General features: G+C 41.3%; 1 protein-coding gene across 8 annotated transcripts in view; it reads left to right on the forward strand.

The window, feature by feature from the left end:
* The window catches only part of adamtsl3 (ADAMTS-like 3), a 776,875-nt gene that overhangs the window by 77,272 nt on the left and 673,953 nt on the right, over positions 1 to 25,650 (forward strand). For 7 of the 8 annotated variants that reach the window (XM_072278334.1, XM_072278335.1, XM_072278336.1 and 4 more), the window contains one exon: positions 17,556 to 17,675. The exons of the other annotated variant lie outside the window; for it this stretch is intronic. In XM_072278334.1, coding sequence (XP_072134435.1) covers positions 17,556 to 17,675 — 120 coding nt within the window. The remainder of the gene's footprint in view (positions 1 to 17,555; positions 17,676 to 25,650) is intronic. 8 annotated transcript variants of the gene reach the window in all.

Below are 25,650 nucleotides of genomic sequence, written 5' to 3' on the forward strand. Positions count from 1 at the left end.
CCATTCTATCAAAGCCTTTCACCATTTGATAGGTTTCAATTAGTTCATCCCTCATTCTTCTGAATGCTAGTGAATACAGGCTCAGAGTCATCAAACACTCTTCAAATGACAAGCCATTCAATCCTGGAATTATTTTCATGAACATCCTTTGGACCCTCTCCAGTTTCAGTGCATCCTTTCTAAGATAAGGGGCCCAAAACTGCTCACAAAACTCCAAGTGAGGACTTACCAGCATTTTATAAAGTTTCAACATTACAACCTTGCTTTAATAGTCTAGTCCTCTTGAAATGAATGCTAACATCACATTTGCCTTCCTTACCACAGACTCAACCTGCAAATTAACCTTCAGGAATCCTGCACTAGGGCTGTCAAGTTGCTTTGTGCCTCAGGTTTTTGTATTTTCTCTCCGTTCAGAAAATTTCATTTCTTCTACCGAAGTGCAAGACCATACACTTCCGGACACTCTGTTCCACCTGCCACTTCTTTGTCCATTCTCCTAATCTGCCTTAAGTCTCTTTACTTCCTCAAAGCTACCTGCCCCTCCACCTATCTTTGTATCACCTGCAAACTTTGCAACAAAGCCATCAATTCCATTACCCAAATCATTGACATATAACGAAAAAGAATTCGTCCCAACCCAGACCCCTGTGGAACATGACTAATCACTGGCAGCCAGTTAGAAAAGGCTCCCTTTATTCCCACTCTTTGCCTCTTGCCAATCAGTCACTGCTTTATCCATGCTAAAATCTTTCCTGTAATACCATGGGCTCGTAGCTCGTTAAGCAGCCTCATGTGTGGCACCTTGCCTAAGGCCTTCTGAAAACCCAAGTACACAACATCAACCAATTCTCCTTTATCTATCCGCTTATTATTTCTTCAAATAATTCCAACAGATTTGTCAGGCAAAATTTTCCCTTGAAGAAACCAAGCTGACTATGGCCTATTTTATCATGTGCCTCCAAGTACACCGAACCCACATCCTTAACAATAGACTCCAACAACTTCCCAACCACTGAGGTCAGACTAACCGGCCTATAATTTCCTTTCTTCTCATTCTCTCTCTTCTTGAGAAGTGGAGTGACATTTGCAATTTCTAGTCTTTCAGAACCATTCCAGAATCTAAGCATTCTAGAAAGATCATTACTAATGCTTCTGTAATCTCTTCAGCCACCTTTTTCATAACCCTGGGGTTATCTTCCTTCAGACCTTCCAGTTTCTGAAAAATCTTCTCCCTAGTAATGGCATATTCACACGCTTCAGGATCACGACACTCAGAACTTCCACCATACTGCTAGTGTCTTCCACATGGCTCAGGCAGCAATCCAGAGATTACTACTCTAGAGGTCCTGTTTTTCATCTCAGCTCCCTAAGATTTTTCTTCAGGATCTCCTCACCTTGTCTACCTACGTCATTGGTGCCTATATGCACCCAGACTTCTGGCTGCTCACTCTTGCCCTTGAGAGTGCCATGGAGCCAATCCAAGACATCTCTGATCCTGGCACCAGGGAGACAACACACCATCTGAGTGTCCCTAACACGCCCGCAGAACTTTGTCTGTGTTCCTCTGACTAAGAAATCTCCTGTCAATACTGCAATCCTCTTCATCTCTCTGCTCTTCTGAGCCACAGCACCGGACTCAGTGCCATAGACCCAGTCAATGTGACTCCTCCATGGTACGTTGTCCCCCTCAATAGTATCTAAAGTTATATACATAATATTGAGGGGAACAGCCACAGGTGTACTCAGCACAGGCTGTGCTTTCCCCCTCACTCCTCCTCCTGACAGTCACACAGTTACCAGTCTCCTGCAACCTCAGGGTGACTACCTCCCTGTAGCTCCAGTCCATCACCTCCTCATTCTCCCGTATGAGTCGAAGGTCATCAAGCTGCACCTCCATTTCCTTAACAGGTTCTCTCAGGAGCTGCAGTTTGGGTGCACTTGGTGCACATGTTTATCTGGGAGACAGGAGGTCTCCCAGGCTCTCCACGTCCCACACACAGTACAAAACTCTGCCCCTGGAACCATTCTCACTACACTACTGTGCCCTAACATATGAGTAATCAGCTCAAGTTATTTTTATTGGCTCTTTCAAATTAATCCCTCTTGCTGTTTGGTTGCTCAGCTTAGAGAAACTGCTGCCAAACTCTGCAATTAAAATCTTGATTGCTGTCCTCATTAGAAGATAGCTCTTTTAATGCAGCCCTGAAGTTGATTGTCCAACTCAGAGAAAACTGCAGCAAAGCTCTGCTTTTTAAATCTTCAAAGTGGGCCTGACTGAAAGGTAGCTCTTTTTACGTACAGCCTCTTGCTGTTTGGTCACTGAACTCAGAGAAACTGTCATGAATATCTATCTGCCTTTGAAATCTTGATCGCTGTCCTGATTAAAGGGTAGCCCTTTTAACACAGCCCTGATGTCGATCGTCTAACTCAGCAATAAATATAAAGCATTAAATTGCCGAAGGATTTTAGTGAGTCGAGCACCATCTGTGGGAGAGGAATTTTCGATGTTTTCTGTTGGCACTCTGCATTAGGATTCAAAGTGGAGAGGGAAGGTAGCCAGTATAAAAAGGAGAGTGGGTTGGATTCATCCAGCTACTAACTACTGCATCCATCTTGTTTCATCTCCCATATTGGTACATATTATCAACTTCCTTATCAGATTCTAGTATTTATAGGTAGTTGTTTTCACTTACCCCCTCCCCACCCGCAAGAAAAAGACACAAAGACTTGCAAACCCCAAACACCCCCAACCCCTCCCTCGCACAAAAACTAACAGATCACCCAAACCCCCAGCCCGCCAATCTGCAAAATGAAAGAATGAGCGAGAACATGGTGATAAATGTTGTCAGTCACGGCTCCGCATTTCATCTCTGAGTAGACCATGCACCCATTTCTCTCCTGGAGTTTTCTTGGGGACAGCAGAGCACTAGATCACTCGATCAAACTACAAACAATTCAACTGCCTCTATCTTCTAGCTTCATTTTGCCCATTCTCTCACCCGATTACTTCTGCCCATTATCCTTAACCGTTCCTTAGTCCACTGATCACCTTCTGGCCCATGTCTCACCAACTTTGCCATTTCTCTTTTTACCATCTATTTTTTTTCTCTCTGCTGTCTCCTGAAACCTGAAATGTTGACCATTCCACAGATGCTGCTCAATCCACTGAGTTCCTCCAGCATTTGACTTGTTTTATGAGGAATTTTTGGAAGGGTTAGGTGTGAATCTAGAACATAGAACACCACAGGAACAGGCTCTTCGGCTCCCAGTCACCATCATTATGTGCCGTGCTGATGATGTGGGCGATCATGGTCGATAGACTATGATTGTTCTTGCCAAATTTTTGGACAGAAGTGGTTTGCCATTGCCTTCTTCTGGGCAGTCTGTTTACAAGATGGGTGACTCCAGTCATTATCAAAGCTCTTCAGAGGTTGTCTGCCTGGCATCAGTGGTCTCATAACCAGCTGCTCAGAAGACCATCCACCACCTGCTCCCATGGCTTCATGTGACCCTGATCAGGGGGCTTTGCAGGTGCTACAACTAGCCCAAGGGTGACCGGCAGGATAGCAGAGTGAATGAGCGCCTTACATCCCCTTTGGTAGAGGCATATCTTCACCTCACCACTTACACATTGGTGTGCCGACCTAATTAGCTAATGACACCTTGTCCTACCTCCCTCCATTCTATGCATATTCAGATGCCTGTCTAAGAGCCTATTAAATATTTATATTTTATTTGCTCCCACCACTGACCCTGGCAGTGCTCTCCAGGCATCCACCACTTGTTAAAATAAACTGCCCCACATATCTGCTTTAAAATTCCCCCCGCTCATCTTAGAAGCATGTCCTCTAATATGAAGTATTTTAACCATGGAGAAAAAGATACCAGCTGTCTACTCTATTTATAACTTGCGCAATTTTACAAACTTGTATCAGGCCTTCCATCGGCTTCTGCCACTGCAGAGAAAACAACCCTAGTTGGTCCAACCATCCCTTGTAACACGTGCCTCCTAATCCGGGCAGCATCCAGGTAAGCCCCTTCTGCATTCTCGTCATAGCTTCCACATCCTTCCTTTAATTCAGCAGCCAGAAGTGAATGAGGCACTCCTGAAGCAGCCAAACCAGAGCTTTGTACAGCTGCATTGGATTTACTAGATTTTAGAAGTGATGGAACTCAATGGAATGTATAGAATCCCTGAAGAACCCTGGCAGATGAGGCAAAGTTTGTTCTTCTCAGGTTGATGTGAGTCTTTGGACCCCCGTTCCTCTACGTGCAGTGAAAGTAGAGTCTTTGAGTGCTTCTATGAAAGAGCTACATCGATACTTGAAAATAAGGAGCTGATAATTTACTGGGGATAGATGGGAATTTAAAGTTGAGGTTTCTATCAGATCAGCCATGGCTTTATTAAATAGCAGAACAGGCTTTTAGAACTGAGTGACCTAGTTTGAAATTATTTGTTTGTGTGCATTGACATACACTTTGGTTCTCTGTTTAATTTCAAAATACAGGTGGCCCCGTTTTACGACACCTTGCTGTTACGAAAGACCTACATTAGTTACTTGTATTCGCTAACAGAAGGTGTTTTCACTCTTACAAAAAAAGGCAGCACGCACCCCGAACAGCCAAGCTCCTCCTGGGCCAACATTTACATGCTGGGCGGCACCTAATTAATTAGTATGTTTATTTCGGCTTTTTTCTGAAAGATGTGTTGTGTGCATCCTGGCTACCATTGTACCCCTGCAAGCTTCGCGGATCGGTATCGGTCGGCGGCCCGGAGGGTGAGGGCCACTGCACCACCCAAACTCCGACGACTCAGCCTAACACACCATCATTAGTGTGCTTGGCGCTGTCTTCCCGATTCCAGTAAGTGATACTACACTGTACATACATTATTTCTACTGTATATAGACTGTGTATTTTTACATGTTATTTGGTATGATTCAGCAGCTTTTTAGCGTAAAGGTTACTGGAGAGAGTGTTTCTGCCGAGAGCGCTTGCGTGAGATTTTCGCTACGGAGAACAGTGCCGACAATGATTGTAGAAAAGTATTTCTACTTTTTATAGGCTGTGTATTTATCATATCATTCCTGCTTTTACTATATGTTACTGTTATTTTAGGTTTTATGTGTTATTTGGCATGATTTGGTAGGTTATTTTTGGGTCTGCGAACGCTCACAAAATTTTCCCATATAAATAAATGGTAATTGCTTCTTCGCTTTATGACATTCCGGCTTACGAACTGTTTCATAGGAACACTCTACCTTCAGATGGCAGGGGAAACCAGTATATGCAGAGAGAAAGGATTTTGAGAGCTGTCGATGTTACTGTTCCTCTCACCCCAACCCTCTCCTCTCCACTGACACCCCCAGCCTCCCCCCTCCCCGCTTTGATCCCAGCTCTCATCCGTGCCGGGTCTTTACTATCCCCTCCGACCTTCAACTGTCTGAGGCAGAACGCTCTGTCCTCAGTAAGGGCCTCACCTTTGTCCCCCTTCGCCCACACCTCTGCGAGTTCCGTGTTCGCCATGATGCGGAACTCTTCTTCTGCCGTCTCCGTCTCCGAGCCTACTTCTTCAGCAAGGACTCTTCCACCCCCACCGATGACCCCTTCTCCCGTCTTCAACCCTCCTCTTCTTCATGGACACCCTGCTCTGGTCTTCTGCCTGCTCTGGATCTCTTTATTGCTAACTGCCGATGGGACATTAACCGTCTCGACTTCACCGCACCTTGTTCCCATTCCAACCTCACTCCTTCCGAACACTCTGCTCTCCACTCCCTCCGCAACAATCCTGACCTTACTATTAAACCCACCGATAAGGGGGGTGCTGTTGTAGTCTGGCGTATTGACCTCCACCTTGCCGAGGCACAGCGACAACTCGCGGATACCTCCTCTTATTTACCTCTCGATCGTGGACCCCACTAAGGAGCACCAGGCCATTGTCTCCCACACCATCACCGACTTTATCCGCTCAGGGGATGTCCCATCCACGGCTACCAACCTTATAGTTCCCACACCTCGCACTTCCAGTTTCTACCTCCTACCCAAGATCTACAAACCTGCCTGTCTTAGCAGACCTATTGTCTCAGCTTGCTCCTGCCCCACCGAACTCGTTTCTGCATACCTCGACACGGTTTTATCCCCCCTTGTTCAATCCCTTCCTGCCTATGTTCATGACACTTCTCACGCTCTTAAACTTTTCGATAATTTTAAGTTCCCTGGCCCCCACTGCTTTATTTTCACCATGGATGTCCAGTCCCTATATACTTCCATCCCCCATCAGGAAGGTCTCAAAGCTCTCCGCTTCTTTTTGGATTCCAGACCTAATCAGTTCCCCTCTACCACCACTCTGCTCCGTCTAGTGGAATTAGTCCTTACTCTTAATAATTTCTCCTTTGGTTCCTCCCACTTCCTCCAAACTAAAGGTATAGCTATGGGCACCCGTATGGGTCCTAGCTATGCCTTCCTTTTTGTTGGCTTTGTGGAACAATCTATGTTCCGTGCCTATTCTGGTATCTGTCCCCCACTTTTCCTTCGCTACATCGACGACTGCATTGGTGCTGCTTCCTGCACGCACACTGAGCTCGTTGACTTTATTAACTTTGCCTCCAACTTTCACCCTGCCCTCAAGTTTACCTGGTCCATTTCCGACACCTCCCCCCACTTTCTAGATATTTCTGTCTCTATCTCTGGAGACAGCTTATCCACTGATGTCTACTATAAGCCTACTGACTCTCAGAGCTATCTGGACTATTCCTCTTCTCACCCTGTCTCTTGCAAAAATGCCATCCCCTTCTCGCAATTCCTCCGTCTCCGCCGCATCTGCTCTCAGGATGAGGCTTTTCATTCCAGGACGAGGAAGATGTCCTCCTTTTTTAAAGAAAGGGGCTTCCCTTCCTCCACCATCAACTCTGCTCTCAAACGCATCTCCCCTATTTCACGCACATCTGCTCTCACTCCATCCTCCCACCACCCCACTAGGAATAGGGTTCCCCTGGTCCTCACCTACCACCCCACCAACCTCCAGGTCCAACATATTATTCTCCGTAACTTCCACTACCTCCAACGGGATCCCACCACTAAGCACATTTTTCCCTCCCCCCCCCCCCCGCTTTCCGCAGGGATCGCTCCCTACGTGACTCCGTTGTTCATTCGTACCCCCCATCCTTCCCCACTGATCTCCCTCCTGGCACTTATCCTTGTAAGCGGAACAAGTGCTACACATGCCCTTACACTTCCTCCCTTACCACCATTCAGGGCCCCAGACCGTCCTTCCAGGTAAGGCGACACTTCACCCGTGAGTTGGCTGGGGTGATATACTGCGTCTGGTGCTCCGATGTTTCCTTCTATATATTGGCGAGACCCGACGCAGACTGGGAGACCGCTTTGCTGAACATCTACGCTCTGTCCGCCAGAGAAAGCAGGATCTCCCAGTGGCCACACATTTTAATTCCACATCCCATTCCTATTCTGACATGTCTATCCACGGCCTCCTCTACTGTAAAGATGAAGCCACACTCAGGTTGGAGGAACAACACCTTATATTCCGTCTGGGTAGCCTCCAACCTGATGGCATGAACATTGACTTCTCTAACTTCCGCTAATGCCCCATCTCCCCCTCGTACTCCATCCGTTATTTATTTATATACACACATTCTTTCTCTCTCTCTCTCTCTCTCTCTCTCGCTCTCTCTCTCTCTCTCCTTTTTCTCCCTCTGTCCCTCTGACTATACCCCTTGCCCATCCTCTGGGTTCCTCCCGCCGTCTTTCTCCCCGGACGTCCTGTCCCATGATCCTCTCATATCCCCTTTGCCAATCACCTGTCCAGCTCTTGGCTCCATCCCTCCCCCTCCTGTCTTCTCCTATCATTTTGGATCTCTCCCTCCCCCTCCCACTTTCAAATCTCTTACTAACTCTTCCTTCAGTTAGTCCTGACGAAGGGTCTCAGCCTGAAACGTCGACTGTACCTCTTCCTAGAGATGCTGCCTGGCCTGCTGCGTTCACCAGCAACTTTGATGTGTGTTGCTTGATGTTACTGTTGGTCCTGCTCATAGCAAAGTGGTCTCTCTTAATCAGCATCCAATAATGGATAAAATGGAAAGTCTATTACTTGAGTGGATTGATGGGTGTACAAAGCATGGTGTTCCGTTAAGTTTTCTTATACTTGAGGAATCAGTCAGTCTTTTTAATAAGCTGAAGCAGAAAGCACTGGACGATGGTGATGAAAGTGGAATTTAAAAGTAGTCATGGGTGGTTTGATCGGTTTCTGAGGTGAGGGCAGCTTCATAGTTTAAGCAGTGGCCCCCAACCTCGGGGCCGCGGACCAATACATTGTTGCGAAGAATGCAGTGGTGCAGCGGTAGTTGGAGTGTACCCAGAACATCTTTAAGAAAAAAGCCGAAATAAACAAGCTAATTAATTAGGTGCTGCCTGACACGTAAATGTCGGCCCAGATCAGAGGCGATTGACGATTGCACCAGGTGGTTATTCGTATAAGCAAATGTTTAACTGTGACAAAACTGCAATTTATTGGAGTCTTCCCGATTCCGGTAAGTGAAACTACACTGTACATACATTATTTCTACCTTATATAGTCTGTGTATTTTTATGCATTATTTGGTATGATTTGGCAGCTTCATAGCTTAAAGGTTACTGGAGAGAGTGTTTCTGCCGAGAGTGCTTGCGCCGTGTTTTTGCCGAGAGCGCTTCCGCAAGATTTTCACTGCGCTAGATAGTGCTGCAGAAAAGTATTACTACTTTATGTAGGCTGTGTATTTATCATATCATTCCTGCTTTTACTATATGTTACTGTTATTTTAGGGTTTATGTGTTATTTGACATGATTTTGTAGGTAACGTTTTGGGTCTGGGAATGCTCAAAAATTATCCCCGTATTAATAAATGGTAATTGCTTATTCACTTTACGACATTCCGGCTTACGAACCATTTCATAGGAACGCTCTACCTTTGGGTAGTGGGGGGAACCTGCACGTAAATTATTGGTGCTAGAATTTAAGCTTGCTTCCTGATTTGTTTTTATTTACGAGGGAATCACTTTGTTGACAATAACTGTATTAAAGGAGAGTTGAGGACTTTTTACCCCTTCTAAGTGAGTTTGAAAATGTTGAGCATTTTATGTGCTTTAAACTGCAGGAATACAGGGCAGGGAGCTGGGATCTATAGTGACAAAGTGGGTCTAACAATTGAGTGTGCCATATTACTGCGATATGACATTGATTTGAAGACATTATATAACTGGATAAAAAATAAGCCTGTCATTCTCAGGAATAATACAGAATTATTGACCCAGTGATGTTTTTTGTAATATGAAAACCCTGGAGGGACTAGATTTATCTTTTTGAAAAGTTTGTAAAACTGTCAGACTGGTTTATGCAGATTATTATTTGTACTTATGTTACTGTACCACTTGATTTATTGCTATTGCATACATATGACTCCAAACCACAGAGATTCAGCATGCAATCATTAATCTCATTATTGGAGATGTTCATTTCTTGTGACCTGCACCCACTAAGATGATCTGTCATTATCAGTTAAAGCTGATGCTGTCACAAAGTAGTTATTCTTGATTGCAGCTGGGATTTGTACTCCATTTGAGAAGTTAAATGTGCGCTAGGTGGTGTGAATCACTTGGGCGGCCAATTTCCAGGACATCTGGTCCTCCTAAAAGAGGAACATATCATCAATAACTTTCTAAGTTGGGAAATTCTTGTTGGCTTTTAGAGATAATCAGTTCATTTGTGGTGTTCTCCAGCAGAATTAAAATCAGCCAAGTAATGTCTCTTGATAACACACACTTCATCAATCAATAACTGCAAGTTGTTATGCATTTAACATTGTAGAATATTCACAAGAGCATAATCAAATAAAATTTGACACTAAAACTGTCAATAAACTTCTTATTTATTCCATGATGTATCCAGTAGATGGAGACTATTAAGAATCATTTACTGCCTCCTAAAATGCTCGAACATCTTTTAGGGTTAAGAAAAGCAACTTCCGAGATAAATTTCTGCCGTTGTGATTCCATGATGGAGAAGAGAAGGGCTTTGGTCAGGAGCTGCAGGTTTTTAAATTGGAGTGTAGGACTGAGTAAGTTATTTGACACGACAAGAAAACAGAATGTAGCACGTGACAATTTCCAGTATGTTCCGTTGCTGGGTCGAGTGCTCTCTGATTGCACAAAGCCAAAAAAAAGCCTCTGGAGTAGAATTTTCAAAAGTTGAAACTATTTCTGTTCCTTCCAGGAATATAGCTGATTTCCACCAAGTGTTCCAAACTTACTATAACCACCCTACTTAAAGTAAATCTCATGATGGGTTGTTGAGCCAAACGTTGCTCTAAAATGTTTTTCCAGATGTTCAGCTGTATTGGTTCAGAGATTACTTCCTTTCGTGGTATGACCTATCCAAGAATGTCCCCTAAATTGCTCTATTTTACTGAAGCTTAAGAGGCACGTATTGTACTTCAAGTGGCCTCTGTAACCTAAACAGAATTCCAGCAAAAAAAATGGTTCTGAGGTAACTTTCACACTAACGGCAATTGCAGAGCTCTCTCCTACCCCCTACCTTCCACCCTATTGTACATCTTTCGCCTCCTGTTCCAAGACACACCCCTAGATTGCTTCAGTTCTGTGTTTCTGTGGTGATGTATATCTGGGAACTACAGACTCTTCTGAACATGTGGCGTAAGAGGTACATGATGGGGTTAGGGGTGTGATGTGGTAGGGTAGTCTGTGCAGTGGTCCACTCTTACCATAGTTTACAGCGTATCTGTTATGTTTTGTAACTTTAAAGCATTAAACTAATTCAAAGGAAGATATGAGAGTCCAAAAGCTGATCCAGCTTTGAGTTTAAGTGTGGTAATATGATAACATATATAATTCACATATTTATACATATAACCTGTAATGAATCATTTAAGAGAGCAATAATGCTTAATCAATACACACACACACACACACACACACACACACACAAGATTACTTAAATATTAAATACATATCAGTATCTCTTATATATTTGCACTGTTTGTTTTCTTCTGCACTCTGGCTGATCTTTCATTGATTCTGTTTTAGTTTGTATTCTATAGATTTGCTGAGTATGCCCACAGGAAAATGAAACTCAGGTTTGTGTATGGTGACGTGTATGTACTTTGATAATAAATAAAGTTTACTTTGATGCATGGCCTTTAGGTTCTAGATAATGTCTGGAACAGTCCATCTGAGTGGTTAAGGATCAGAGAACTTCCCAGAGGTCAGAGTGAGTGTTAACGTGAATTTCAGGAGGCTTTGAGCACTGCTTGAATCTCTTCCTCTTTTGTTTTGTGTGACATGCAGAAGTCCGCATAGTTCTCCATGCTCCCCTTTGCAAAATAAACTTAGTTTCCCTGCAACATTCTTTATACAGTGCTGATGATAGGTCACTGAGCTGAAATGATAACGCTGCTTCTCTCTTCATAGATGCTGCCCAAAGTTCTGATTGTTTCCACTGACTGAAACAAAAAAAAATGCTGGAGATATTCAGCGGGTCAGGATGCTCCTCAACATGCTGCACATATCCGGCATGCTATGTTGTAACTTTAGATTTACAGCATCTGTATTTTTCCTTAGTCTGAATATTTCCAGCTTTTGCTGCTTTCATTTAACTGTTTGCTAGATGTAGTTAAAGTTCAAGTTGGTCAAGAACAGTCTTTGGCTGCTGCTGCTAATGGGCTTATCATGTAGTGACGTTTAACCACGTACACTCAGTGCTGTGGGTGCCCACTGCTTCAGCACGTTTTTGGTACAAGTGAACATAGCGTAGTTTTGCAGCAGCAGTTTGCTACTCTGTTTTCTTAAAGGTTTCTTCCAGATCCTGGTGCTCTTCAGAATATCACACCATGTGCATCTCAAGCCAAAATAACTGAAAGTAACTGAAATAAGATCTTATTCACTACATTGCCAATCAAAATGTGATTTTTATATATAACAATTTTATTTAATGTATTTCTACCAAGGGGGATTTGAATGAGTAATCGCAGATTTGCTGAGAAAATGCCAATATGGATCCAAAAGAACTTGAAATATTCTTGAGCAATTCCTCTTTGTCTTTACTTCTTCAGGCTGGCTTCTTGCTTTATTTTATTTGTGCTGCCATTGGGAACCAGACCTTCAAGTTTAGGCATAGCATTTATATTTAGGTCTTGCTGTACATTGTCCATGTTACTGTACTTGCTATGACTGTTGAGTGTTAGATGAGGAACATATCAAGTTTCTCTTCTCCAAAATTAAGGACTTGATTTTGTAATGTAGAAAGTATATAGGCATTGTTTCATAAGATGATCAGTCAGAGTTCAGATTGTAAATCTGGTTGTATTTTTTGTTTTGAGGAGGTGACTAATATATTCAAGTTCTCCACTGGAAAGCAACGAGGATGAACGTACCGTCAAGAATGAAGCATTCCATTCCCAAAGGCTGATTCTGGGTCTGGCTTACACACTTAATGCCAGTATTTGGATGATTGTTGAGAGGGGGAATGTTGTGATTTCTGTGGGCTTCCAGAAGGAAGTTGACAAGACTCAATTGTTAACAATATTGAGAGCACATAGAATTAGAGAAGACCTGATAGGCTTGGCGGGAGGCAGCAGATGAAAAGTAGGGATGATGGTTTTGGACTTAAGTTGGCATGATGTGACTAGTAGTGTCCCCAGCGATCTGTACTGGGATCACTACTGTCATTATACAGTGGTTCCTGGATAATTGGGTCTCATCGGGACCAGTATACTTTGCCCAAATTAAGTGGCTGCCTGAAGTTTCATGGCAATACTTAAAAAGATATAAAACTCATTTTAACTGAGTCACAAGTTATGTATCTAAATAAAATACAGAACAAATTAGAACACTACCAATATTACTGCAGTACTCTAAAACTGTATTAGTTCCTATTAGTTATCAAAGTGCAATTATATGCTGCTCTGTTCTTTTGATTGACTGAAAGTGAACAAAATTAGCGCATCCACCTAGTGCAGATAATGGACTTCCTTAATACAATGCTGTGGATAATTGCATCCTCCAAATTTTCATTTTCATTGTAACATTCAAGATGTTGTCGATACCTTCAAATGCATCATAGTTCCCAGCTTCTTGAAGTAGTGAAAACATTTCATTTTCACTCCCAGCCGTTTCTCGAATCACCCTTGAAACCGCAATGAGCAAAACATTTCTGAATTGTCTTGCTGCTTACTTCTCACAAACTATCAGTGACACAATCACTGCTTTTTGAACACAAACACAGTCAAATTGACACTATTTAAAACTGTTCACTCTAAGCACAATGTAGTATTTACCAGCCACACAAGTACACACGACTGATCTAGTTAGAAACTGTTTGGCAACATTCTCTTGTCCGAATTATGTGGCATAGTGTCCCAAATAAACAAAAAGAATCCAGGTTATTTTTTCAATTAGTTTTTGTTCTTTAAAATTGTCGTAAATAAGCGACTGCTCCGATTAGCTAATGGACCACTTAACTGGAATCTGTTATATATATAAATGGCTTGAATGAAGGAATCGAAAATCATATATCCAAGTTTGCTAGCAATGCTATGCTTTGGAGTCCAGTATTTATGTAGATGTAAGCAGACAGTTCTGGTGGGATGTTGTTAAATTTAATAGCAGGCAATGTTATGCAGATGGAATTCGATGAGACAATCTGTGAGAGCATTTAGTTTCAACTCAAGTGAGAGAGGTTAGTGTACTGTATGTTGTAAGTAGGACTATGGATTTAGAAGTACAAATACAGAAATCACTTGCCAATTGTGGACAGGTATAACGAGAGATTAAGTAGGTTAATAGAAGGCTGACATTTGTTTTAATGGGGCTCAGACACAAAGGGGTGTAACTGCACAGATTCAAACCAATTCTGGCACTGCACCAAAGATTCTGAGCTCAGAGTGAATCAGAATTGACGCTAATATAAAGGCATCCGTTAGTCTTGCAAGACCATGGATCTGTGCCTGGAAAGTCTTCACTCTCCAGGGCACAGGCCTGGGCAAGGTTATATGGAAGACCAGCAGTTTCCCATGCTGCAAGTCTCCCCTTTCCATGACACCAATGTTGTCCAAGGGAAGGGCATTAGGACCCATACAGCTTGGCACCAGTGTCGTCGCAATGTGTGATTAAGTGCCTTGCTCAAGGACACAACACGTTCCCTCGGCTGGGGCTCGAACTCATGACCTTCAGGTAGCTAGTCCAATGCCTTAACCACCTGGCCATGTGCCCACACTGACGCTAAAATACAAACTAATTAAATAGTGAAATAATAGAAGATTGTGAGAAGGTATTATCTTTGGCTGGTGATGAGGGCATAACCTTAAAATTAGAGCTGAACCTTTATTATAGATTCCATTGAATCAGAAAGTCTGTGCTATTGAGCCATAAGAGTCATAAATATGCTCTTCAGCCCAATTGGTACAAACCAACCAAGATGCCCATCTAAGCTGTTCCTATTTGCCTGAATTAGATCCATATCCTCTAAACCTTTCCTATCCATGTGCCTGTCAAAGTATCTTTTACATGTTGTTAACATCCAGGTCTCTGCTACTTCCCTGGCAGCTAGTTCCATACGTGCACTACTCTCTGTGTGAAGAAGTTGCCTGACAGGTCTCTTTTTAAATCTTTCTGCTCTCACCTTAAACCTGTGCTCTCTAGTTTTTGCTTCCTTTTCCGTGGGGAAAAAGACTATCTATTTACCCTACCTATGCCCCCTCATGATTTTACATGCCTGTACAAGATCACCCCTCATTCTCCTACACTCCAATGAATATAGTTTTAGCCTGCTGAATCTAGTGGGGGGAGGAGGTGGGCTTGATGTTCTTGTTGCCGTTTGCACAATTTGTTTGTTTTGTGCATGGGGGAGTTGATGTTTTGCTTTGAACGGGTTCCATGGTTTTCTTTGTTTCATGGTTGTTTGGAGAAGAGGAGTCTTGGTTGTATACTACACACATACTTTGATAATAAATGTACCTTTGAACCTTATATCTTGAAATAAGGAATGTCTAAGTTAAACTGCTTAGTTCTCATCTCTTCTGGTTCTTAAAATAGAACTTTGTTGCTGTTGTATTACTATTATTATGATCTAATTCCATTTCACCAGAAAATGCCGTATTTATGAAACAATAACCATCCGATTCTGGTTTGGGATCTGCACTAAAAAGATGTTTTTGTTAATGATTTGCAGGTGCTGGGGGAAGTTGAACCGAACTAGTCTGCTGTAAGACTAATAGCAAACACTAGCACACTGTTTTATGCCTCACCCCATTTTATCGTTGCTGATTTCTGTGGAGAGTAAAATCAAGCAATGAATTAAATTGATGGCCAACCTTATCCTTGCAGATAGATTAGGTCCAAATCACTAGTGTGATAGCTTTCCAGAATTTGCTATATCTTTTATAATTGCTAGAAAAATAGAAGTATGCAATCTAAAAATTTAAATACCTTCCCCTGAAATCTCTCAATTTTATTTAAATAACTTGATACCTGGCAAGGTAGAGATAATGATCTTTTCTGGGAAGCCTTCTATGTGATTGTTACTGTGGCCAAGGAATTGTTTAGCTGAGGATAAGTCAAAATACTTGTGTCAGCAAAAGTAATTCTGTGCAGTGAAACAGCAGTAAACCAATGAATCCAGGTATGATGATTTGAGTAAATACTTGACATGTTCTTAGACACTTTTAGCATGGCTGGTGGGTAACACATTGGTGTGCAATGCAGACACCCCACCCTGCAAAAACTCATTTCAGGGAGGTAGCACCATCAATTTGCGGGAGACTCCCATAACTTCCGGGAGAGGTGGGATGTCTGCAATAGAGTAGCTCCTTAGCAGCTAGCCAGCTAGTTTAAATAACGTTCGCTATGCTAATGAATGAATGACACCTGTTAAACTCACCTCAACATGTCTTTTACGGTCTTAACCCACCATGGGCAATAGAAAAGTCATTGTTGCAAACAGCGCAGTGAGCAACACTGTCATTATTTTTGACCCCTATTAGGCAGGGGTACACTTTAGGGTAGTCTGGGGTGACGTACGTATTATATTTTCTTTTTTTGGAACACTCTGCCATGGCGCGCTCTCACTCGTAGTCGCTCGCGCTCTCTGTCTCTTGTGGTCGCTCTCGCTTGCTTTCTCTCTCTCTCGCTTTCAAAAAAATTGATTTCCGTGGTATTGTATATAATTTGCAGGCATGAGGGAGCCACTATTAATATGCGGGAGACTCCCGGAACTTCCGGGAGAGGTGGGATGTCTGGCAATGAGTGCTCCCGCATCACAACTCCATCACTTAGGTTTGATCCCGACTTTAGGTGCTGTGTGTATGGAGCTGTATGTTCTCTCTGTGATCATGTGGATTTCATTCAGTTTTTCCCATGTTCCAAGATGTGTATCCATAGGTTAACTAACAGTTGTAAGGTGCCCCCAATGAAGCCTAGCAACAGAATGAATCAAAGGGGAGCTGATGTGCATGTAACAGGGAAGATACTGCAGGGGAGCAGGGAATCAGGAGATGAAAGGGAGCCTGGGGGATTATTGGCTTCCTCCTGTGTTACAAGTAAGTAAAGTGATTGATTCTTTGATTAAAATAGAGAAAAACAAAATTACATTAAAATTTTGCCTTTCACCCCTGTTTAATACATGGCAAAGAACTAAAAGCAGATGGAGTACTTCTGAATTGTAGTTACAGTGGCAATGTATTAAAAGTAGCAGCCAATTTGTGCAAAGCCAAGTTGCACAGACAGAAATGAGACAATGACCAGATAATCTATTTTAAGTAGTGTTGGTTGAGCGTTTAAATATTCGTCTGAAAAGTAGGAAAACTTAAAAGCAGGAATAGCTGGGAGTACTCAACAGTTCAGGCAATATCTGGAGAGAGGGAAGCCAAGTTAATGTGTAAAATTGATATCCTTTTATCAGAGTAAGAGAAGTCAGAAATCAGGATGATTTAATGTGGCAACTTTAAAAAATATCTATTTTTAATGTCTGTTTTAGAGAGCAGACCGGGATACCATAGCATTTCATTAAAAAAAAACAGTATCACATCTATCAACACTGTATTTTAGGCTAGTTTAAATGTACATCTTTATAGAGAATTCAAAATCACCTTTTTGGATTCTAAGGCAAGAGTATATGTACTGAGCCATGTTTGAGGTTGCTAGGTTTGCCACAAGCAAGTTAAGTGTTTGCTCACTAATAATCAAAACAGTAATTTCTCAGCAATAATATTCAATAAACTATTAAATTGTGTGGATGAAACTTGTTTTGTATTATGCTGTCAATGTGAGCTTTACTAATTCCTGGTGGTATGATTGACCACCCTATCTTTAATTTCAAATAACTCCAAAGAGGAAATCATGCCAAAAATGATGGATTATATCTAGTGGAATTAGTTTGAAGTCACTGGAAAATTGGAGCTATTAGAATAAAATCAGTTTAATAGTCTTTGTTCATATGTAGTTCCTGCAGTGGAGGAAAAACATTATGCTTATTCTTTGATTTTCTTTTCTAGGGAAATGGGGAACAATCACAGAATGTCTACTTCCTTCCCGAATTTGCACTTTCTCCACAAGGCAGCTTCTTAGAAGATACAGCAGGAGAACAGGTCCTGACTTACCGCTACGATGATCAGGTCGGTGCAAGGATTTCTGAAAAGTAGTATATATGAACAAAGAGCAGCTCGATAGAAGCCAGATCTGTATTTAAACAAATAATTATAAATTCCCCAAAGCTTCTCTGATCATCACATGTACATGATTTAGTTTAATTTACATATGTATTTAATATTCTTCATCAATTTTTCCAGGGGGTAAAAATGGTAATGCCACCCGCACACAATGCTTGAACCAATTTGTTGTAGAATTGTTTTAAAGAATTAAAGTCTTAAAATCAGAATCACTTCTTTACAGATTAATCCTGATGCTACCCATTTGTTAATGTGTTACTCAGTTCATGATCTCTTCATAAGCACATACGTACCCTTTAAGAATTCATGAGGTTTGCTCATTTTAATGGTATTTTCAATAAGTAATCTGTTACGCTCTTTAACTTGTGTTAAAATTGATAACTTCCCGACTGTTCTCTTAAACATACTTTTGTAAAAATTGTAGCTGTTGGACCTGTGTTCTCCATTACAGTGAGAAATATGGATGAATTGTCAAAATTGGGTAATTCTGTTTCTCTTTGCTCAAATTCTAATTTTTATTAACATGTATGATATCAAAGGCAATGAAATCTTTCCTATGATCGGCTGAATTGAGTTTTAGATGATACAAGCAATAAGTATCTAAGCAAATGGGTATTGGCAAACAAGGTGGCTTTTTTATATATTCTTTACCCTGGTCTTTGTTCAGTTATTGTCGCTAATGTATAGAGACACCAGGTGAGGAAAAAAAGAGGAAGTACCACCAAACTTGTGGAACAAATTAGTAAATATGTAATATATGTTCTTTCTGTGAGCAGAATCCCAAGTCTTGGTCTCTAAATGCAATTAAATTGCCACCATTATGATCTTTACACATGCCAGTATCTTTTGAGCTGGTAAATGTATATGAGTATTGAAGGCATCTTACAGTTTAAGAGGATGATACAAATTAATCGATAATTGTTAACAGAGCTATTGCTTCAGCCTGAATTCGATACAGCCTAAAAGAAATGATTCATAGTTTATTTTATGTTGCGGTATGGAAATATTAATGGAAAATGTTTGGATCCATTATTAGTCTGAAATGTATTTGTCTTTCTCTTAATCAGAGATGAAAGGTAGGTATTCAAGACAGTGCAGCTTTGTTTTCAGGAGTTTTCACAAACAAAGATTTTTTTTCTTTATCAGCATTGTAAGGTGCTTGATAACCTGAGGGGGAAAAAGACCCAGCAAAAGTAGGTTTCACTTGAAAATTTCCAAAGCACAGATTTCTAGTTTATGACTGCATTATTGGTTTGCTTTTCTTGTAATAGCTTCATAAATTCATTGAGTTTTACACCATGTAAGTAGCCTTTTAGTTGATCATATCTATAGTGACCAAGAAGCCTAACTCTGCTAAACCCACTTACCTGCATTTGGCCCTTATCCCTCCTTCCCTATCCACGTACCTGCACAGATGTCTTTTAAACATTGTAATTGTACACACCGCTAACACCACCTCCGGCAGCTCATTCCATGTGGTTACCACTCTTTGTGTGAAATTTGCCCTCAGATCTCCTTTTAATCTCTCCCCTCTGACCATAAACTGATGCTCTTCTGATTCAGTCTGTGACTATATACCCTCTTCATGCCCTTCATGATTTAATAAACCTCTATATGGTTGCCCGTCAGCCTTGGTCACTCCAGGGAAAACAGACATACCCTATCCAATCACTCCATTTAACTCAAGTCTTCCAATCTGGACAACAATCCCATGAATCTTTACTGCACTCCCTCTGCTTCATTACCAGAGGATACTCTAGTGTGGCAATCAGAACTGCACACAGCGTTCCAAGTTTAGCCTAACCAACAATTTGTATGACTGTCCTGTACTTGGTGTTCCAGCCAATGAATGTCCCATTGTGTTTTGAACTGGCTAAATGCTTCAACTGGCTTCTAAGTGTTGTGTATGGTTGACAGGAAAGTGACTGTAAAGGTTTTGAGGCATTTGTAGGATATTTCTATTCTCAGCAAAACACACAAAATGCTGGATGAACTAAACATCTATGGAAAAGTGTAAACAGTTGACGTTTCAGGCAAAGACCCTTCATCAGGACTGGAAAAAGAAGATGGAAGTTAAAGCAAGAAGGTGGGGAAAGTGGAGGAAGAAGTGCAAGGTGGCAAGCAATAGGTGAAACTAGGAGAGGGAGGTTGGTGTAGAAAAGAGCTGGGAACCTGGTAGGTAAAATAGATAAAGGGTTGGGGAAGGGGGAATCTGATAGGAGAAGGCAGAAGACCATGGAAGTAAAGGAAGGCGGAGGAGTACCAGAGGGAAGTGATGGGCAAATAAGGTGAGAGAGGGTAACGGAAAAGGAGAATGGTGAAGGGGGGGGCAATTACCAGAAGTTTGAGAAATCAATGTTCATGCCATCAGGTTGGAAGGTACCCTCACCTACATCACTTCCATTTCATACATGTCTGTCCTTACCCTATCCTCCCCACCAGGGATAGGGTTCCTTTTGTCCTCACCTACCACCCCAGTAGCCTCCACATCCAGCAGATAATTCTCCGTAACTTCTGCCATTTCCAACAGGATCCTACCACCAAGCACATCTTTCCCTCATCAACCCTCCCCCCACCCACTTTCTGATTTTCGCAGAAATCGCTCCCTGTGCGGCTTCATTGTCCATTCATCCCTTCCCACTGATCTCCCTGCTGGTATTTATCCTTGCAAGAGGAACAAGTGCCATACCTGCCCCTACACCTCCTCCCTCACTACCATTCAGGGCCCCAAACGATCCAGCCAGGTGAGACGACACTTCACCTATGAGTCTGAGAGGTCATCTACTGAATCCAGTGCCCCCGGTGTGGCCTCCTGTATATTGCTAAGCCCCAACATAGATTAGGGGACTACTTTGCCGGGCACCTGTGCTCCATTCCCCAGAAAAAGCAGGGCCTCCTGGTGGCCACTCACTTCAATTCTTACTTCCCATTCCCATTCTAATATGTCAGTCCATGGTCTCCTGTACTGCTCCAATGAGGCCACACTCAGGTTAGAGGAGCAACACCTTGTATTCCTTCTGGGTAGCCTCCAATCTGATGGCATGAACATCAGTTTCTTGAAATCTTAGTCATTGCACACTCCTCCCTTCACCATTCCCATTCCCATTTTCCCCATCTCACCTTATCTCCTCACCTGCCCATCACCTTCCTCTGGTGCTTCTCCCCCTTCCTTTCCTTCCATGGTCTTCTACCTTCTCCTAACAGATCCGCCCATCTCCTGCCCTAAATCTCTTTCACCACTCAACATCCCAGCTCTTTACTTCACCCCTCCCCCTCCCAGTTTCACCTATCGCCTACTAGCTTGCACTTCTTCCTCCCCCTTTCCACACCTTCTTCCTCTAACTTCTTAACTTTTGTTTTCCAGTCCTGAAGAAGGGTCTCAGCCTGAAACCTCAACTGTCTTTACCATAGATGCTGCCTGGCCTGCTGAGTTCCTCCAGCATTTTGTGTGTGATACTTGAATTTCCAGCATCCTCAGGTTTTCTCATCCTTGTTTCTATTCTTCTGAAAATGTTGTCAACTTAGTGTTTCAGAATTGCTTCATAAAATACAAGCTTATATCCAGTTGCTGTCAGTTCAAAATCTGTAAAACATAGTGATAGTGTTTCTTAAATTGCCAGTTTTATTGCATTGAGAAACCTGTGAATAGGATCATTTTTTGTTTGAATGGTTTTCCAGAACAATGGTATTGTTAAAGTTGTAAGAACACTTAGTTTTGTGATTCTACTGACAACTTCTTATAAGAGCTGGTCTTTTTTTTAAGCTGAGCAGAGGTTGATGTGCAGACTTGGGTGGGTTAGGGAGGGGGTAAATGACTAAGTTTACAAGTGTTGAATACCAAGCTATGCCTGTGTACTGTATTCTTCTCTGAAGCTGCCAACATCTGTTTGTGCCTGTGATGCTCCATGTGATTAGGAGGACAGCTTGTTCAAAATTCCTCTCCCTGCTACCTTCAGACATTCTAAATGAGAAGCTCCGTGTTTTAATGCTTTTCTGTTCAAATCAGTCAGATTCAGATAACTTTTAGCTGTGCCGTATTCGGGCTTTTGGGAACGAATTGAAACCAATATGTACAAGACAACCAGTGTCTGTGCAGGTGGCACTCAGATTAAGTATGACATAATTAATCACCACTCTCCTATTTCAATGGAACTATCCAAGCCTGACCCATGAAATTCTTTCCTTCAACTGAAAGCTGCAGACCAGTTAAACTTACTTACTGTTCAAAGCTCATTAAAACAAGCATCTCCAACATGAATTTTGATATAAAATTACAGCTTGGAGAAGTGTATCATTTATCTTAATTCATTCTATTCTTTCCAATAAGGCAGAATACAAAGTGTCCCCACGTAAATAAAAAAAAAATCTGTTACAATGTTAGAACACTCTGGCCAATAAAACAATTTTAGTTATAATCTCAAAACTGTTAAATAATTCTAAATATTCAACATGCAATTACAGCAGCTAGTTCTCTGAAATATTTCTGAGCGATTAATTGGGCAACCAGAGTCAAGGTCGAGTTCATTGTCATATGCACAAGTACCTATGTGCACAGGTGCAGTGAAAAACTTACTTACTGCAGCATCACAGGCATATAGCATCGTATAATCAGCATTCATAAGAAAGAAAGAAATATTAATCTTAAATTATGCACAATGTTTACAAGGGAGGATACAAACAACAAAATCTATTTTAGTGCCAAGGGTCCAAAGAGTTTATAGTGTTGCTGAACAGCAGTGATTAGAGTTTTAGCAGGATATGTGGCAAAATCTTAAAGGACCTGATCTAATCAGTGTTTACTTTTCTCTACCATTACTCTGAAATGGTTTGAGATTGTTCATGGCTTACTGCATTGTGCAGTAGCTGTAGAGTTCTTGGTATTTGGTGTAAATGCACTATTGATGTTCTTCCTTAGACTGGGTCATGTGTGCCATGGGAACTATCTGTAGATACAGATGATTGGTAAATTGTTGCACAATGCTTAGTAACCGAAATAGAAAATATTCAGTTATGATCTGGAAAGCACAGAATTAATGCAATTGATAGAAGATGGGGTTTGATGATCAAGGATTTTTTCTCTAAAAATATTCATAAAGTTAGGGCCATAACTATCAAATGCAAATTGTTCTAGGAATTCATTCTACAGTCTAAACTTCAGCCAGTCTTCAAGATGATTGTCCCAGGAACAAAAAAAAATCATCAGTATGGCTGTGTTTGGAGTAGAAGTAATTAAAAGCACTTAATTGTTCAAATATTAAAAAATAATTTGGAATGTCTTGCTCTATTAACCTTCAGATAATTTGTGTAGATGTACATGGTGCTATCAGAGTATCACTGATATAATGTTCTCATGATATAACTAAGTTCACTGGAAGTAATTTTCAAAATAGTTTACTATAATTTTATTTAATTCTGAACAACATTTGATATCTTGAAAAATCTGTGGTAGACTGCATTTTTACATGACATTCTGTGCTATGGCAGTGAAAATATGAATGTAATTGGCTTAATTTAAGTATGGGTCATGATATTGGTCCTTGGTTGCAATTTTGATTGCTGCCAATTCTTAAAGCAAGGAACGCAATTATTCTATGAGTTATACTTTTGATAAGAAGAGTACAATTATTGCGATTATGCATGGCACCTAATGATGCATGTTTAATTTGAGATATAGTTCAGGAAATGCCTGTTGCTATTGTAATTTTTTTTTTCCTTTCTGTAATGCAGCTAGTTAAATAAGATTACTTTCCTATTTCCTTTCCTTGGTTTGCCATGCTTATTTTTGAATATATATGATTATTTTAGCTTAAGTCGTCAATGTTTCCATCAAATTTCACTAGAGATGTCCTGCATGGAGTTCTGATATATGAAACCTACAATTTCAGGAGAGGAACAAAATGAAGAACTTCCTGTAACTTTAATTTAACGGAAGAGGGAAGCTGGCATTTATACTTGTATTGGTTAAGCCTCAATTGTGAATTGGGAATCAGACTAATGAACACTGGTTTCCTCTTGTAAGTGATGCATGTATCACAGGAAGCAGTGAATAAGGTACAGATGCTGTGTCAGTAAAGACTAAAATTTTATTATGCAATTTTCTGGAAAAAAGGTTATATATTTGCCTACTGTACAAAGCAAATCACATACTGAATACTTGCAGGTAGATAAGTTAAAGATTAGGTAGCAAGGCTAGGTTGCTAACAGTTGCTGTAGGTTGCCCCTTGTGTGGCGATGGTTTGTAAACACTGAGTACAGGCTGTTTGTTGGGAGTTAATATGGGAGATGGAATGACCCCTAAGCCACAATAGATTTAATGGGCTGAATATCTTGTGTCATAAGACAATGTATGGAATTCACAACATAGTCTAGGTGCAGGAATTCTTTCTTTGAAATTCTGATATTTGGGATATGCCAAATGTTGTCTTCAAGGTGATAACTTTGTATAGAGAAGGGATTAAAGACAAGGGTTGATTTATTTGTGACCATGAGTTTGTTGTAAACAAAATGTGATATTTCACTGCCGGAACTCTTCTATCTTACAGTGATTGCTCACACTCATGAAGTCCCCAGTTGGACTTCATCAGTCCTGATGAAAAGTCTCAACCCGAATCATCGACTGTTTGTTCCCCTTCATGGATGACATTTGACTTGTTGAGATCCTCCATCATTTTGTGTGTGTTGCTCAATATTTCCAGCAACTGTAGATTTTCTAGAATTTAAACGTTTAGTTTCCTGAATGGTCAGTAATATAGAAGGACATGTTAAGAACAGTTACATAAAAGAAAAATGCTGCAGATGCAGTGGTTCTGAAATAAATACAGAAAATACTCAACATGCCAGATGGTATCTGTGAGAGAAACAGAATTAATGCCTCAGCCTGATGACCTTTCATTGCAATATGGGAAAAGTTAGAAGTTAAAACAACTTTTAAAAGGCAAAACAAATGGAGGGTAGAGAATCACAGGGAAAGTCTGTGGGGAGGTTGGAATACAGGAGAAATTAACTAAGAAAGCAAATAATAGGCTAAGGTGAAATGAGCTGAAAAAGGAGTGACCAGGTTACAAAGGATTGGCCTAAAAGTGGAGAAAACGGGAGAGGTTGGATAATTAATTGAAGTTACTGAATCACCTGAACTTAATGATGAATAAATCCTAAGTAAACTGTAAGACGTAGGAGCAGTATTAGGCCATTCAGCTCATTGAGTCTGCTCTGCCATTTCATTATGGCGGATTTATTACTCAACCCCATTCTCCTGCTTTCTCCTCAGCTAAGCTGACTCAGCCTCCTTAGCTGTCTGTGGCAATGAATTCCACAGATTCACCACTCTCTGGCAAAAGAAATTCGTGTTCATCACTGTTCTAAAGGGACATCCTTGCGTTCTGAGGCTGTGCCCTTTAGTGCTACACTCCTCCCTGTAAGAAACATCCTGCACGTCCACTCCATCTAGGCCTTTCGATATTTGATAGGTTTCAATGAGATAGCCCCTCATTCTTCTAAACTTCAGTGAGTACAGGCCAAAAGCCAACAAAATGTGCCTCTTATGTTAACCCTTTGGTTCCTGTAATTATTCTCATGAACTTCCTATGGACCGTCTCCAATGCCCCACATCCTTTCTTAGATAAGGGGTCCAAAACTGCTCACAATGCCCCAAGTGCGGCCTGCCCAATGCCTTTTCAAGCCTCAGCATTACTTACTCGCTTTTGTATTCTTGTCTTCTTGAATTGAATGCTAGCTAGCATTGCATTTGCTGTCTTTATTGCCAACTCAACCTGCAAGTTAATTTTCAACCTGCCAACTATTCCTGCTCTAGAACTCACAAATTCGTTTGCACCTCAGATTGATGAGTTCCCTTTCTGTTTAGATAATAGCCTGCACCTTCATTTCTTCTGCCAAAGTGCATGACCATGCACTTTCCTACACT

The sequence above is a fragment of the Mobula birostris genome, chromosome 14 (genome assembly GCF_030028105.1).
Source record: "Mobula birostris isolate sMobBir1 chromosome 14, sMobBir1.hap1, whole genome shotgun sequence".
Lineage (NCBI taxonomy): Eukaryota > Metazoa > Chordata > Chondrichthyes > Myliobatiformes > Myliobatidae > Mobula > Mobula birostris.